Below are 14,826 nucleotides of genomic sequence, written 5' to 3'. Positions count from 1 at the left end.
GATCCTCACTGTATCAAGAGCTGTGTTTCGAGGTATTATATCCCTGGCGGCGGCCTTGCTTCCCTCAAGACTGCCACGATGAAGTTTATGATCGATGACCTCCCGGTCCTTTTCCCCTACGACCGGTGAGTACCCTACCTCCCCTGCCTTAGCTGACCCCAGGGTGTACCCCGGTACGTCCGCTAACACGCTCCGGGATGTAACTGACAGGAAGAGCAGTACTCGTACATGTGTGACCTGAAAAAGACGCTGGACGCTGGCGTGAGCTACATGACTTCTGCTCTCTAGCTGACAGCAGGGCCATTGCGTGCTCGAGATGCCATCGGGAACAGGCAAGACCGTCTCGCTCCTTAGTCTCATCGTCTCTTACATACAGGTGAGCCGTGGAATGGCCAAGATCACTGACACCAGTTCTACCCCCAGAAGCGCAAACTCATCTACTGCTCGCGCACAGTGCCAGAGATTGAGAAGGCGCTTGCCGAGCTCAAGCGCCTTATGGAGTTCCGCCAGGAGCAGGGTGTGGACGATGGCGAGTTCCGGGGACTGGGTCTTACGTCGCGAAAGAACCTGTGTTTGAACCCCGATGTGAGTACCGTCATTGTCGTCGTTGTTGTCGTCACGAAATGGCTGACATCTAGGTGAACAAGCAGAAGAAGGGCAAGGTTGTGGACAGCATGTGCCGCGATCTCACGTCGTCGTATGCTTGCGAGCGCGGCCGCGCCGACCCTGGCAGTGTGCCGCTGTGCAGCTGGCACGAAGTAGGTTGTGGCGCCGAGTTGGCTGACTGTGACAGGAGCTCAACAACTATGAGACGGGCAATCTCATCCCACCGGGCGTGTGGACACTCGACGACGTCAAGAAGTACGGGCAGGAAAAGGGCGTGTGCCCGTACTTCACCATCCGACGTATGGTGAGTGGTTTTGGCATGCTCATGCAAGCTAACTGCAGATGCCGTTTGTCGACGTGATGATCTACTCGTTCCACTACCTTCTCGACCCGAAGGTCGCGGAGCAGGTATCGGTAGAGTTCAATGCCGAGTGCATTGTCGTGTTTGACGAGGCGCACAACATTGGTGAGGGTGATGCCTGCTCTGCTGACAACAGATAACGTTTGTATCGAGTCGTTGTCCATCGACCTCACGCGGCCCATGCTTGATTCAGCCGCGCGCAGTGTTGCGACGATCGGGGACAAGGTCGACGAGTGAGTTCAGTTCTGGTGCCGGAAGTTGACGCCAGGATCAAGAAGACGGATGCAAGCAAGCTACAGGAGGAATACGACAAGCTCGTAGAGGGCCTACGCGTCTCCAATGACCGTCACGACCCCGAAGACGACATGCTCGCCAACCCTGTGCTCACCAATGACATGATTGAGGGAGCAATCCCTGGTAACATCCGCAAGGCTGAACACTTTATTGCGTTCCTCAAGCGGTTCATCGAGTATCTGAAAACGCGCATGCGTGTGCTTCACGTTGTCGCTGAGACGCCTGTATCTTTCCTCGCGCACTTGAAGGAGATCACGTTCATCGAGAAACGACCGCTTCAGTTCTGTTCTGAGCGCTTGAGCAACCTCATCCGCACACTGGAACTTACCAACATCGAGGAGCACGCTGCGCTGCAAAAGATTGCCACGTTCGGCACTCTCGTGTCGACGTACGAAAAGGGTGAGGTCTTGTGATGTTGGACGAGGCTGACAGTCAGGTTTCTTGCTCATTCTCGAGCCGTACGAGACTGAGCACGCCACCGTGCCCAACCCTCTTTTCCGCTTCACGTGAGCAGTTTCTGCACCAGGTGTTGACAACCGCAGCTGCCTTGACCCTTCCCTGGCCATTGCCCCGGTCTTCGAGCGCTTCGGCAGCGTCATCATCACTTCGGGAACAATCTCTCCACTCGACATGTACCCTAAGATCTTGCAGTTCCAACCCGTCATCCAGGAATCGTACCCGATGACTCTCGCACGCAACGCGTTCTTGCCGATGGTCATCACGCGTGGCTCAGACCAAGTGCCTATTTCGTCTCGCTTCGAAGTCCGCAACGACCCAGCTGTGGTGCGCAACTTTGGCAGCATTCTCATCGAGCTGTCCAAGACCGTGCCAGACGGCATCGTGGCCTTCTTCCCATCGTACCTGTACATGGAGTCCATTGTCAGCGCTTGGTACGATATGGGCATCCTCAGCGAAGTGTGGAAGCATAAGCTCCTGTTCGTGGAGACGCCAGACGCCATGGAGACGTCTATTGCACTCAAGAACTACCGCGAGGTTAGCTGGGCGTCGGGGGCTTCCACTGACAAACAGGCCTGCAACAATGGGCGAGGAGCCGTCCTGCTTTCCGTGGCTCGAGGAAAGGTGTCTGAGGGCATTGACTTTGACCAGTGGGTAGCTGGCGCTTATTGTGCTGACCTGGTGCAGCAACTATGGACGCGCTGTCATCATGTTTGGGTAAATGAGTCTACCCGCCTCGGCTGACAACAGTATCCCCTACCAGTACACCGAGAGCCGTATCCTCAAGGCCCGTCTGGAGTTTCTGCGCGACAATCACAGGATCCGCGAGAATGACTACCTCACTTTCGACGCCATGCGTCACGCCGCACAATGTGTCGGGCGTGTCCTCCGTGGAAAGACTGACTGGGGTCTCATGATTTTCGCCGACAGGGTGGGTGGGACGAACTCTCGCAGAATAGCTGACAGCAGCGCTTCGCACGTCAGGACAAGCGATCCAAGCTGCCACGCTGGATCAATCAGTATATCACGGACGCCCACTCGAACCTGTCAACTGACATGGCCGTGGTGCTGGCCAAGAAGTTTATCCGCCAAATCTCGCAGCCGTTCGACCACACAAAGACGGGCATCTCGTTGTGGACGGTCGAGGACATCGAGGAGCGGCAGCAGCAAGAGAAGGAGGAGGAGGAACGCGCAGGCGCCAAAGCCGACGAGGTGTTTGGGCGGCAGGCGAACGGCGGGGTTGACGACGCCGACGTGGACATGGACCAGCACTTTGACATCGACGACGCGGTGCTGGCGGAGGTGGACTTCCCGGAGGATGTGTGAGAGGTCGACGAGATGAAACCTTGTAGCACTAGCCACTCTCTCCTGCTGATATCTATGCATTGCTAACCGATTTAGAACGAGCCGACCTGCTTGGGGTCGTCACGCCCTGCCAGGAACCTGAGCGTTAGCGTGCATTGCAGACGAGGGCAGGAAGGGGAATGAAGGCAGGAGAGGCTTGTTGATCCAAGATCAAATGCTGGCTGTTGTGAACGTGTTGGGGGAGCATAAATGAGCGTTAAGCTCTGCGACCGCAGAATGCGCACGCGCGAGCACAATGGACCTCGTTGCAGAAGATATCGTCCATTCCGGACAGTCCTCTGTCATCTGGGAGCGCGGTCCATCTTCCCGTCGATCTCCAGCCTCTCCGAGCCCAACCTGGCTCTCTAAACTCACTTGTCCATGAACGTCTCGGGCTTGGCGGGCTCCTCGAGCGGCCTGAACCAGTGCATGAGGTGCGGCTGTTGTCAGCACTCGTCCAATTATCTTTCCTCCTTGAGCAGCCAGTAGCCTCCGCTCGCCGCGTTGGTTCCCTAGCTGTTCAGTTGTGCTTACCTCCTGCTTCCAGCAGTTCATCGTCTCCTGGTACTCGACCCAGTTCTTGTGGAGGAGGACGTTGATAACCTTGAGATCAGTGACTCGGCGAGTCTTCTCAAAGTCCTCGCGGATCTTGAGCCGGATAGCGCTGGGGCTGACGTTGAGAGCGTACAGTGCGCAGATCTCGGGCGCGCTGCGGTACCAGTGCCGGTAGGCGGAGAGGACGCGAGTGCGGGCCTCGTCCTGGGTGCGGGCAATCTTCACGGCCTTTGCGAGGCGCGTGGGGAAGGTGGGGGTCTGCATGGCCATGGCGAGCGGCGTCGGACTGGCAAGCGGTGGTGATGAGCGGAGTGGTCGGAGCTGATAGCCCCTTAGTGGAATGAGTCTGATGTGGTTGGAGGCCACCGGATTTGCTCCCGTCCCCACCGTACGAGTCCCCCTTACAACCACAACCTAAGGTCTGGCGGGAATAAGGGGTGGCTATGGGTGTGGCGGTTACTCTATTTGCCACCTAACCACTCGAATTCGACGTCACAACCTCAACGCTCACAATAACACAATAAACACATCGCCATGAGCAGACGCGACGATGGTCCGCCACCCGCCAAAAAAGCCGCGCTTGACATTGCGGCCATCCGCGCACAGGTTGCTGCGCGCAAAGCCGCGATCGAGGGACGCTCCGGCAGCGCGACTCCAGCTGGTAGCCGTGCCGCCTCAGGCTCCAACTCTCCCGCGCCGCCACCTTCCTCCTCCTCTACAGCCCCGGCCAAGCCAGCAGCAAAAGTCGATCCGAACATTCGTGACAGGATCGCGGCTGCGCGCGCGCGCGTTGAAGCAAGGAACGCGGAGATGAGCTCGAAGCAAGCCGGGCCCGCTGCGCCAGCTGCGCCACTGCCCAAGCCCAAGCCCACTGGCATAGCTCTGCACCCGCTCCTCATGGCGGATAACGTCGAAGCCGCCCAGGAGAAGAACGAGAAGCGCGCAATGCGTGACCGGTACAAAACCATGGCGCCCAAGTTCTCGACTGTCCGGGCGAACGCCGCCGCCGTCGAGGAGGCAGCTGCAAAGGCGGCCAAGGCTGCGCCGACGCCGATCAGCATCTCGAACCCGTACATCTCTACGGCGATGCCGGGGATCGGGCCCGAGGAACAAGGTGCAGGACCCGGGCCTGCACGTGTGCGCAAGTCACGCAAGATGGCATTCAGCACACCCGGCAAGTACATCAAGCAGGGCGAGCAGCTGCGTAACGACATCAAGCTCGAGGAGCTCAAGGCGCGTATTGCGGCGCAGTCGCGCAAGGCCGGCCTCGACTCGGAGTTTGACGTGCTGGAGCGTAGCCTGAAGCGACAGGCACCACCGGCTGTTGAGTGGTGGGACGAGGCGATTATGCCTTCGGGGACGGGATACGACGACCTGCCTAAGGCGCTAGAGTATATTGATACGAACAACGAGAGCTTGGTGACGCATCTTGTTCAGCACCCCATTGCCATTACGGCGGCGGGCGACCGGCGCCAACCCGAGCGCGGGTTGATGCTCACGAAGAAGGAGCAGAAGAAGATGCGCCGACAGCGGCGCATGGCAGAGCTGAAGGACCGGCAGGATCGCGTGCGGATGGGGCTCATCCCCCCCGACCCGCCAAAGGGTGAGTCCTCCTTACCCAGTTCTCATACTTGGAGAAGAGCTAACGGCAGTTCGCCTTGCCAACATGATGAAGGTCCTCACATCCGACGCGGTGCAGGACCCGACAAAGCTCGAGAAGCGCATTGTTCGCGAAGTCGAGCTCCGTGCCCTAAAACACGAGCAGGACAATACCGAGCGCAAGCTGTCCAAGGAAGACCGCCGCGAAAAGGGCTACGCCAAGCTCGCGGAAGCCGAGACAAAGAACGGTCTCCAGGCGAGCGTATACCTCATCCGTTACCTGACGAACGGGCGGCACAAGTTCAAAGTTCGAAAGACGGCCGAGCACGACCTCCTCACAGGTCTCACAATCTTCGCGCCCAACTTTGCCTTGGTAGTGGTGGAGGGTGTGGCCAAGAAGATCAAGCACTACCGGCAACTCATGACCTCGCGCATCGACTGGACCGAGGAGCCACGCGCATTGGGCGAGGACAGTGGGAGCGAGGAGGAAGAAGGGGACGACGAGAAGAAGGATGGACCAGACATGAGCACGAACCGCTGTGAGGTGGTCTGGGAAGGCGAAATTCCGGAGCGCACGTTCAAGTTTTTCCGCGCACGGCACGCCGAGACGGACAGCGAGGGCAAGAATTTCCTTGGGTCCAAATATGAGGGATTGTGGGACCTGGCGAAGCGGTGGAACTGGGATGGGGATGTTTATTGAGGCAACTGCACAGGCGCGCGCTGGCGGATGGGAGGGGAGCTGCGGGCGCGTTGGGAGGCGCTACAGTGCCAGGGTCGAAGCACGAGGCCAAAGCGGAAGGGCTGGGTTGCGACCAACAGAGCAGACCAACGCATCCCTCAGCAGTCAACGTTCTGCACGCACGATAGAAGACGACGAGCGTTAGAAGACGACGAGCGTTACGCAACGCAGACATGTATGCTATCCATGACACAGGTGACTGACGCAAATGGGAACTAACACATGTGACGTGCAGTTTCAAACCATTGGCCCGCTATCTCGCCTCAACGCGCACCCGATTTAGGGCGCATCCTCGCCACGGCCATCACCAGACGGCAGATACATAACAACGCCACTGCCACCTCCCTGGCATCCATCTCCTATTGCCCTCTTCATCCCTCCACAACCATGCCAGCACTGACGCGCGCGCCTCGTCCTCTCCCCGCGTCTTGGAAGGAGGTCCCCCATCCACCAACGCTCCCTGTCGCGTATCCCTCCCTCCTCCCACTCCTCACCGTCTCCAAGGGATCACTTGAACTGGCCCTCCGCACGCCCATGCTCAGCATGCCCGTCCTGCGGGCGCGCAACGAGCACCTCATTCTTGCGCAGCGCGGTGACGCGTACCTTCGCGTCGTGCTGCTGCAGATCGGCGCCGAGCTGGGTCTGACGCTGTCCGGACGTCATGTGAGTTCCTCTCTGCTTGTCACGCTTGTTCTCCGCCCTTCCCCACATTATGCTTGCTAGCCGCTCAACCCAGCACGTCGTCAGCGCCGTTGGCTCCAACGCGACCCTCGCGCACATCGCCCTCGAGAGTGGTGTGCTTGACGCCGCATTCGCGCAGAGAAAGACGGGCGCCCCGAGTGTGTCCTACAAGGCCGCGGCGGGGATCTTTGAGGCTCTCGTGGCGGTGATGGAGGAGGAGATGGGTGAGTGGCGCTAACGTAGCTGGTTAGGGAGAGGCGACCCGAGGCAACGAGGCTGAACCCAGGACCTCGCGCTGCCAAGATACTCAAGATTGCGCTGTTCCCTTGGGTCGCGGCTGTTGTGGACGCCAAGATCGTTGCTGTTGTGGAGACGTTCGAAGGCGTCAAGGCTGCCGCGGCGCTCAAGGAGAAGGTCGCGCGCATGATGGAGGTGATGGCCAGTGCGAACGTCGGCTGCCAGGGCTTGAACGGCACCGACGGCTGCATGCGCGTAAAGACCAACGGCGTCAACGGCGTCCACAGCACCAAGGCCACCATATGCAATGGTGTCAAGAGCAGCATCGCACACCGTTGGTGAATGCGAGGCTAGATAGGTGTCCTCTGCCGTGTGGGTCGTCACTTGGCACATTGGACAACCTTCTTGTCATCACAGGTCGTCGTAGTTAGTAACAGTGCATATTCATACATTCTCTCTTTATAAAACTGGCAAGACCCAACCCGCTGAGCGGCCTTTGCGCCTCAACGACTACCTCATAAATGCGACATAAAGTATATAGAGATAGAGTACACATCTCCCCCCTTTGCATTCCGAAAATGCTCCCGTGTCTAAGTGGAACTGTGACGTTGGTCGTCCCCCCCGGTGTTCCAAGTTGGTATCAACCCACCTCCTATCTCCCATCCCCCCACCCTTCACATCTCATCACACATCGCCATGTCCATGCTCGACGACTGTGAGTACCCCCACGTCCCCGCTAACAGCAGTTGTCGAGCATGCGGCTGGCCCCGGGCGGGGCGCCGTGCCCAGGCCCAGCGCTCTCGCAGGCGTCGAGTACGAAGGGTTCGAGCGCGATGACCACGCCGACGAGGTGTCGCCTCTGGTCCGAGCCGTGAGTCACATATCTTGTGTCGCTAATGGCAGCTTGAAACAGGCTTCGTCCCTACAGCACGTGTGAGCGCCACCCTCCCGCCTCTCTTCTCCCTCAGCACCGTGCAGTACACCCCACCCGCCGACATCCTCTTCCTTACGGCCGCCAATAACGTGCTCTTCTTCGCGACGCAACCGCTCTCTGTAGTCATTATTGATCTGAACGCCCCCGACGAGCTGGTGACGATCGACCTGCCCCGGCCGACAGACAAGGGGCTGCGCGATGTGACCATCAAGGCGCTCTTTGCCGACCCCACTGCGCGTCATCTCATCATTACCACATCCACCGGCGATGCGTTTTACCTTCCTGTCGCGGGGATAAGCAGCCAGCAGAACCGCCGACCTCGCGCTCTACGCCTCCGCCAGAACGTTACTGCAGTTGCGTGGTCCCCCATCCCCTCTGAGAACACCGATCCGAGCTCCCCACCTCCGACAGACGTGCTGCTAGGCTGCGCGACGGGCGCCATCCTCTCCCTTCCCCTTCCCCCATCGGACGACATTTTCAAGGTTCAACTGCCTATGGGCAAGCAGCTTGAGCGCGACCTCCAGGTCGTGTACCACGTCGAGGGCGGCGAGACTGTCACCGGCATCGCTTTCGGGTTCTGGAAGGAGAAGAAGGAGCGCTCCGCCTGGGCTGTGTGGACCACCAAGGACAGAGTGTTCGAGGTCCAGGCGCCTGTGAGCACCACATTTGCAGGTGGCAAGGGTGGCGGCTGGGCTGAGGAGGTCTTCCGCACCGTTCGCGACGGCGTACCCAAGTTCCACGAATTGCCTGGCGACCCTCCCGCGTCAGAGTTGCACACATTCATCCCGTCCGTCGAGGGACAAGTGGCAGCCGACCTTCCCGCACCCACCGCGGTCGCTTGGCTGACAGCAGCGGGGTTGTACTACTCAGCGCTATCTCCCACGCCGACCTCCGAGATCCTCTACCAGCCATCCCTTCTCCCTTATCCGCCAGCACCGGTCGTCGACGCTCCGCCCGCCGCGACGTTCCGTCGCAACGCGCCTCCTGTCACCGAGACGCCGGTCCCAGTTCCTATATCCTGCGCTGTTTCCGAATGGCACTGGCTCTTCCTCTACGCAGACCGCATCGTCGCCGTCTCAAGGCTCAGCGAGAAGGTCGTCTGGGACGAGCCCTTACCTCTCAGCTCCCGGCAGAAGGCGCTCAGTCTCTCCTCTGACCCCGTGTCGCGCACGTTTTGGGTGTCGACGACCCAGTCAATTATTGAGGTCGTCGTGCAGAAAGAGGAGCGCGACGTGTGGCGTGCCAAGCTTGAGAGTGGCAAGTACGCGTCTGCGCTCAAGTACGCGGCGACGCCCGCGCAGCGCGACATTGTGCTCTCCAAGCAGGGCGATGCGCTCTTCGCTGAGGGCAAGCACATCCTCTCCGCACGTGCGTATGCCGAGTCGACGCGTAGCTTCGAATTCGTGACGCTGCGGTTTGTGGACGCGGACGAACGAGACGCATTGCGCGTGTACCTCATCGGCCGGCTCGACAAGCTCGACAAGAAGGACTTGACGCAGCGTATGATGATCGCGACGTGGCTCCTCGAGATATACCTCAGCAAATGCAACACGCTCGAGGACCTGATTGCGGCCGAGGCGGCTACAAGCGATGTGGAGACTCTGCACGTCGAGCGGGACATGGTCGAGGACGATCTGCGGACATTTATCAAGGACTACCGTGCCAACCTCGACCCTCGCGTCGTGTACGAGCTCATCCTCGCACACGGACGCATGGACTTGTATCTCTACTACGCCGAGCTGAACAAGGACCACGACCGTGTTGTCGAGCACTGGATCCAGGAGGAAAATTGGACCAAAGCCATCGATGTCCTCAGCCGTCAGGACTCGCTCGACCTGTACTATCGCTTCGCGTCGATCCTCATGCGCAACGTGCCTAAGCAGACGGTCAACGCGTGGGAGCGACAGGTCGCGCTTGAGCCGCGTCGTCTCATTCCCGCTCTTCTGCAGCAGCGCTCGGAACCGCTCCCCACCAACCAGGCGGTGCGGTACCTCGAGCATGTGGTTTTCCGGCAGGCTTCGACCGACTCGACCATCTACAACCTCTTACTCACGCTGTACGCGAGCGACAAGGACCCGGACGACGCCCCTCTCCTTCGTTTCCTGAACTCGTGCCCAGACGACCCCATCACTGAACGTCCCTACTACGACCTCGACTACGCCCTGCGGCTTTGCAAAGCCCACGGACGCATCCAGCCGTGCGTGCACATCTATTCCCGCATGGGCCTGTACGAGCAGAGTGTAGCACTTGCGCTCGAGAAGGGCGACCTTGAGCTGGCCAAGATCAACGCCGACAAGCCCGATGACGATGAGCCGCTGCGCAAGAAGCTGTGGCTTAAGATTGCCAAATACGTCGTACAGGAGAAGGGCGACATCAAGAGCGCGATGAAGTTCCTCGAAAGTACCGACCTTGTCAAGATTGAGGACATCCTCCCATTCTTCCCTGACTTTGTGGTCATCGACGACTTCAAGACCGAGATCTGTAGCGCTCTCGAGGACTATTCGGCCCGCATCGATGAGCTCAAGGCCGAAATGGCTGAGGCGACGCGCTCCGCCGAAAGCATCAAGCATGACATTGACGCGCTGAGTACGCGCTTCGTCGCCGTTGAGATGAGCGACAAGTGCTGGCGCTGCGGCCAGGGCATCACGAGCCGCCAGTTCTACGTCTTCCCGTGCCAACACGCGTTCCACGCTGACTGCCTCATCTCCATGGTACGCTGTTCCCTTTGTATACGAGCTGACGCCAGGCCATGGAGTACCTCCCTTCACCCTCTCTCCGCCGCATCCTGCACCTGCAGGACGAGCTCGTGCGTTCGGACGCGCCAGGCCATCGCCTCCTGTCCTCACAATTCAGCGGCACCTCCACCCCGCGCAGGCAGGAGACGGCCTCGGCAGCCGACTTCCTGCTCGGTCCCGGTCGCCGAGTCCTCGCTGCTGGCGACCGGCTGCGCGAGCTCATCGTGCCCGACGCGCTGGCCCAGGCTGTGGTTGGGGGGAAGAAGAATCGACCCCAGGATGAGAGTCGGCTTGAGGCCGCCCGTGCCGAACTGGACGCCCTCGTCGCGGCCGTCTGCCCACTTTGCGAGGGCGCAGTTGCAGCGATTGACAAGCCATTCGTCCGTGAGGGCGAGGATGCGGGGGACTGGGCCGTATAGTGTTGTACCATACATTCCACTAGATGCTAATATTAGGCTGGAGGATATATTGAGTACGGGCTTGACCGGATGATGACGACGGAATGTGGACGGAATGGCTTCCGGCCCGACGGTCCGAGCCGGTTCAAAGCGGTCACCCGGAATGATGTCTGACCGAGATAGGACAGTTGGCAAGCTATATCAGTCGACAACCTCATGTCAATGCCCTCCTCATTCTCTTCCCCTACATCAATATGACGGCAGCTCCCAAGACAGAACCCAAGTTCCACGCCCGCTCTCTCACGGAGCTACTGGCGCTGCGCACGGGTGAGTTGTGGACGCGGAGCCGGGATGACAACTGACGACAGCGACGCAGCCTGACGACTCGGCAGTGCATACTGGCGCAGCAGAGTTTGGAGATGAGTTGCAGACACTGACGTGAGTTGCTCACGCATTCGTCTGGCCCTGGAACTATCTATTTCCCCTCTCCCGCCCCTACAACCTCCAAACCCTGCTGACAGCAGCTACTCGGACATCTCTCGCGCCGTCGACCGTCTATCAGCACACTACGCGGGGCTCAACCTCCAGCCCTCATGTACACCCGGCCAACTCCCTCCACCACGGGTGATCGCCGTGCTCGTCACCACAGCGATCGACGAGAGCCTCCTCGAGATGGCGCTCGCCAGGCTCGGCCTCACGGCACTCCTTGTGAGCGTCAACAACTCGGTTGCAGCGGTGGCGCACTTGTGTAAGATCACCAAGGCAAATCATATCATCTATGGGCCCAAATTTGCGTCCACTGTCGCACAGGCGCAGTCCCTGCTCTCCAAAGAGGGCATCTCATTGCAACTGGTCAAGGACAAGCGCTTCCCCCTCTGGGGCCCGGGAGGCGTGAGAGAGGCCGAAATTGCCCCGTTTCCGGCCCGCCTCACACCTGAAGAGGAGAGTAAGCGCGCGTGTGTCATCCTCCATTCTTCGGGGTCGACGGGCTTCCCAAAACCCGTGTACGTCACTCACTACGGGCTCATCGCGAACGCAGCTGTGAGCGTGCCCAAGACGGGGTTCTCTGCGCTCCCGCTCTTCCATGGCTTCGGGCACTTTTCCATCTTCCGCTGTATCTATCACGGTAAGGCGTTCACGCTCTTCCCACCCCACCTCCCGATTACGGCCGGTAACATTGTGCGCGTGATCAACGCGTCTCCGACGCGGCCGGTACAGCACTTTGCGGTGCCGTACGTGCTCAAGCTCCTCGCCGAGACCCAGGAGGGCGTTGCGAGTCTGGCGCGCATGGAGGCCGTGAGCTTTGCCGGCGCCGCTGTCCCGGACGACCTTGGGGATAGGCTTGTGGCGGCTGGCGTCCCCCTCTTCTCGCAGTACGGCACCACCGAAACTGGGGCTCTAATGACGTCGAACCGCGACTTCAAGACCGACAAGGCGTGGAATTATGTGCGCAATGAGGGCCTCATCTCCAATTACCTCGACCTCGAGCCGCGCGGCTCGAATACATTCGAGGTAGTGGTCAAAGATGGATGGCCGGCCAAGATCATGAGTAACCGCCCCGATGGCGCCTATGCAACAAAGGACCTGGTGGTGCGCCATCCTGACCATCCGACTTGGCTCAAGTACGTCGGTCGCCTCGACGACACCCTCACTCTCACGCTGGGCGAGAAGACGAACCCGGCGCCCCTCGAACTCGACATTCGCGGCAACTCGCCTCTTGTACAGGAGTGCATCGTCTTTGGCGACGGGCGCCCACAGGTAGGCGCGCTCATCCTTCCCTCGGACGCTGGCGCTGCGCTGGCCCACGACCGCGCCGCCTTCATCGATGCCATATGGCCCGTCATTGCGGACGCCAACTCGCGAGCGCCGACACATTCAAGGATCCTCCCAGAGATGGTCGAGATCCTGCCTCCTGGCACAGACATCCCCGTGGCGACCAAGATGAGCATCCTCCGCCCGGCGTGTTACCGAAAGTTTGCGGATGTGATTGACGGCGTGTACGTACGTTTTGAGCAGGGAACAGGCTTGCCGAAGCGCGACATTACCAATCAAGAGGAGATGGAGGCGTTCCTAAGCGATACCTTGCGCGTCACGCTAGGGGAGGTGGAGGGTCTGGAGCGCGACACGGACCTGTTCGCCTTTGGCGTCGACTCGCTGCAGGCCACACGAGTGCGAAACGCGTTGCAGAAGGACCTCGAGCTTGGCGGAGCGACACTTGGACAGAATATCGTGTACGACCACCCATCGATTGCACAGCTCGCCGAACACCTTCTGGCCGTGAAGGCTGGCAACGTTAGTCAAGCGCGCGACGTCCACGTCGCCATGAAGGAGATGGTGGAGCGGTGGGCCACCGCGGTCGACCCTGTGGTGCCAAGCTCGGGGCCAGTGGTGAAGGAGCATGTGGTCCTGCTGACGGGTGCTACAGGGAGTCTTGGTGCACACATCCTGGACCAGCTCCTCCGTCGCCCCGAAGTGGTTGAAGTTGTGTGCATTGCACGGGCACCCTCGCACGCACAGGCGACGACCCGCGTGGAAGCGTCGCTGGCGCAGCGCCACCGCACAGTGCCGGCTCGCTGGCGTGCCCTCGCTGCTGACGTGAACCGACCCGACCTCGGGCTGTCGGCAGACGAGTATGACAGCCTCCGCACGAGTGTGACTGAGGTCATCCACAACGCTTGGCCCGTTAACTTTGTGTTGTCCCTCGAGTCTTTCAACGAGCACATCGGAGGAGCCGTCAACCTCCTCAACCTTGCACGGCGCACCACTCACAACGCAGCATTCTTCTTCTCCTCGTCCGTGGGCACGCGGCAGGGGGATGGACTGTCGTTCGTCCCTGAGACGTTCCCCGACGACCCGGCGAGTGCGAGCGGGATGGGATACGCGCAAAGCAAGTGGGTGGTGGAGAAAGTGCTGGAGCGGGCTGGCGGTCGCGTCGGTGTCCTGCGTATTGGTCAATTGGTGGGAGACACTGAGCACGGGGTATGGAATGAAACCGAGGCATGGCCGCTCATGTTCCGCACGGCGCGAGTCACAAACTCACTGCCTCTGCTGGAAGAGACGCCAGCTTGGCTGCCTGTGGACGTGGCTGCTCGAGCAATCTCCGAGATTGTCCTCGCACACACTGCCAGTGCAGTGTATCACGTCGTGAATCCACACATTGCCGAGTGGTCGACAATTCTCGACGGTCTCGCAGCCGGGGGCTTGGTCTTCGACCGCGTCCCGCCACAAGAATGGATAACGGCGCTCGAAGGCTATCCAGACCTCAAGACCAACCCGAGTTACAAGCTCCTTGGCTTCTGGAAGGGACGCCTGGGTGCGCGCCGTCTCGTCGAGTTCAGTGTTGAGCACACGTCGCGAATTAGCCCTACCATTGCCGGATGCGAGCCGGTGGGGCCAGAGCTGGTAAAGCTGTGGGTTGACGCTTGGCGTGAGAGTGGGTTTCTGTAGATGTAGGCTTTGGTAAACTCTTTCCACACACACATCTGATCCCTTCCCGAGATCACGTTAGTCACATCATAGGTACTCACATCTATACAGATCTACATGTACTGAGTGTAAGATGTCATTGCTCTCTGTCTGCTTGAGCCCCCGATGGTGATGACATCATCATTTGGGATACAGCACGCTGGATAGATACACACATCAATTACCGCATAGCAGATGCTGGAGAGAGTGAGTGAGTGTTGAGTGACGAAGTGGGAGCTGTGCCAGAGTGAACGACAGTAAGCGACTAAGAAAGTGTGTCGATGGGGACAGATCTATAGACAAGTGTTCTACTTGTATAGGTGGGGACGAGTGGACAAGGACAATGTACCTTGGCTATGGAACACCATGTCCTAAGCGAGGGGACGAGCGTGGCGAATGACAGGAGCCAATGAGTGCCACAT

General features: G+C 59.7%; 6 protein-coding genes across 6 annotated transcripts; 5 read left to right on the top strand and 1 right to left on the bottom strand.

The window, feature by feature from the left end:
- Nucleotides 1-78: 78 nt before the first annotated feature.
- Nucleotides 79-3,043, top strand: RAD3 (uncharacterized protein; the record flags this gene model as incomplete). Its single annotated transcript, XM_060599827.1, has 16 exons — nucleotides 79-125; nucleotides 163-173; nucleotides 215-261; nucleotides 299-376; nucleotides 412-585; nucleotides 639-758; nucleotides 794-910; nucleotides 949-1,072; nucleotides 1,104-1,200; nucleotides 1,236-1,660; nucleotides 1,698-1,767; nucleotides 1,804-2,254; nucleotides 2,291-2,367; nucleotides 2,405-2,434; nucleotides 2,468-2,648; nucleotides 2,687-3,043. The coding sequence occupies 16 exons, from the start codon at nucleotides 79-81 to the stop codon at nucleotides 3,041-3,043; spliced, it is 2,406 nt and encodes an 801-aa protein (XP_060456482.1).
- A 71-nt stretch (nucleotides 3,044-3,114) lies between these two features.
- NdufA6 (uncharacterized protein) lies at nucleotides 3,115-3,886 on the bottom strand (the record flags this gene model as incomplete). Its single annotated transcript, XM_060599826.1, has 3 exons — nucleotides 3,115-3,160; nucleotides 3,437-3,501; nucleotides 3,596-3,886. 3 exons carry the CDS (start codon nucleotides 3,884-3,886, stop codon nucleotides 3,115-3,117), a joined length of 402 nt encoding a protein of 133 aa, XP_060456481.1.
- Nucleotides 3,887-4,150: 264 nt separating this feature from the next.
- prp3 (uncharacterized protein) lies at nucleotides 4,151-5,915 on the top strand (the record flags this gene model as incomplete). Its single annotated transcript, XM_060599825.1, has 2 exons — nucleotides 4,151-5,219; nucleotides 5,269-5,915. 2 exons carry the CDS (start codon nucleotides 4,151-4,153, stop codon nucleotides 5,913-5,915), a joined length of 1,716 nt encoding a protein of 571 aa, XP_060456480.1.
- Nucleotides 5,916-6,341: 426 nt separating this feature from the next.
- On the top strand, nucleotides 6,342-7,214 carry CcaverHIS019_0400340 (uncharacterized protein; the record flags this gene model as incomplete). Its single annotated transcript, XM_060599824.1, has 3 exons — nucleotides 6,342-6,617; nucleotides 6,691-6,859; nucleotides 6,922-7,214. The coding sequence occupies 3 exons, from the start codon at nucleotides 6,342-6,344 to the stop codon at nucleotides 7,212-7,214; spliced, it is 738 nt and encodes a 245-aa protein (XP_060456479.1).
- A 354-nt stretch (nucleotides 7,215-7,568) lies between these two features.
- PEP3 (uncharacterized protein) lies at nucleotides 7,569-10,960 on the top strand (the record flags this gene model as incomplete). Its single annotated transcript, XM_060599823.1, has 4 exons — nucleotides 7,569-7,587; nucleotides 7,619-7,743; nucleotides 7,776-10,517; nucleotides 10,553-10,960. 4 exons carry the CDS (start codon nucleotides 7,569-7,571, stop codon nucleotides 10,958-10,960), a joined length of 3,294 nt encoding a protein of 1,097 aa, XP_060456478.1.
- A 233-nt stretch (nucleotides 10,961-11,193) lies between these two features.
- CcaverHIS019_0400320 (uncharacterized protein) lies at nucleotides 11,194-14,386 on the top strand (the record flags this gene model as incomplete). Its single annotated transcript, XM_060599821.1, has 3 exons — nucleotides 11,194-11,266; nucleotides 11,308-11,377; nucleotides 11,464-14,386. The coding sequence occupies 3 exons, from the start codon at nucleotides 11,194-11,196 to the stop codon at nucleotides 14,384-14,386; spliced, it is 3,066 nt and encodes a 1,021-aa protein (XP_060456477.1).
- Nucleotides 14,387-14,826: the final 440 nt, after the last annotated feature.

This window comes from Cutaneotrichosporon cavernicola (assembly GCF_030864355.1).
Source record: "Cutaneotrichosporon cavernicola HIS019 DNA, chromosome: 4".
Lineage (NCBI taxonomy): Eukaryota > Fungi > Basidiomycota > Tremellomycetes > Trichosporonales > Trichosporonaceae > Cutaneotrichosporon > Cutaneotrichosporon cavernicola.
The sequence above is the reverse complement of the archived record's forward strand: the minus strand, read 5'-3'. Positions and strand labels throughout refer to the sequence as shown.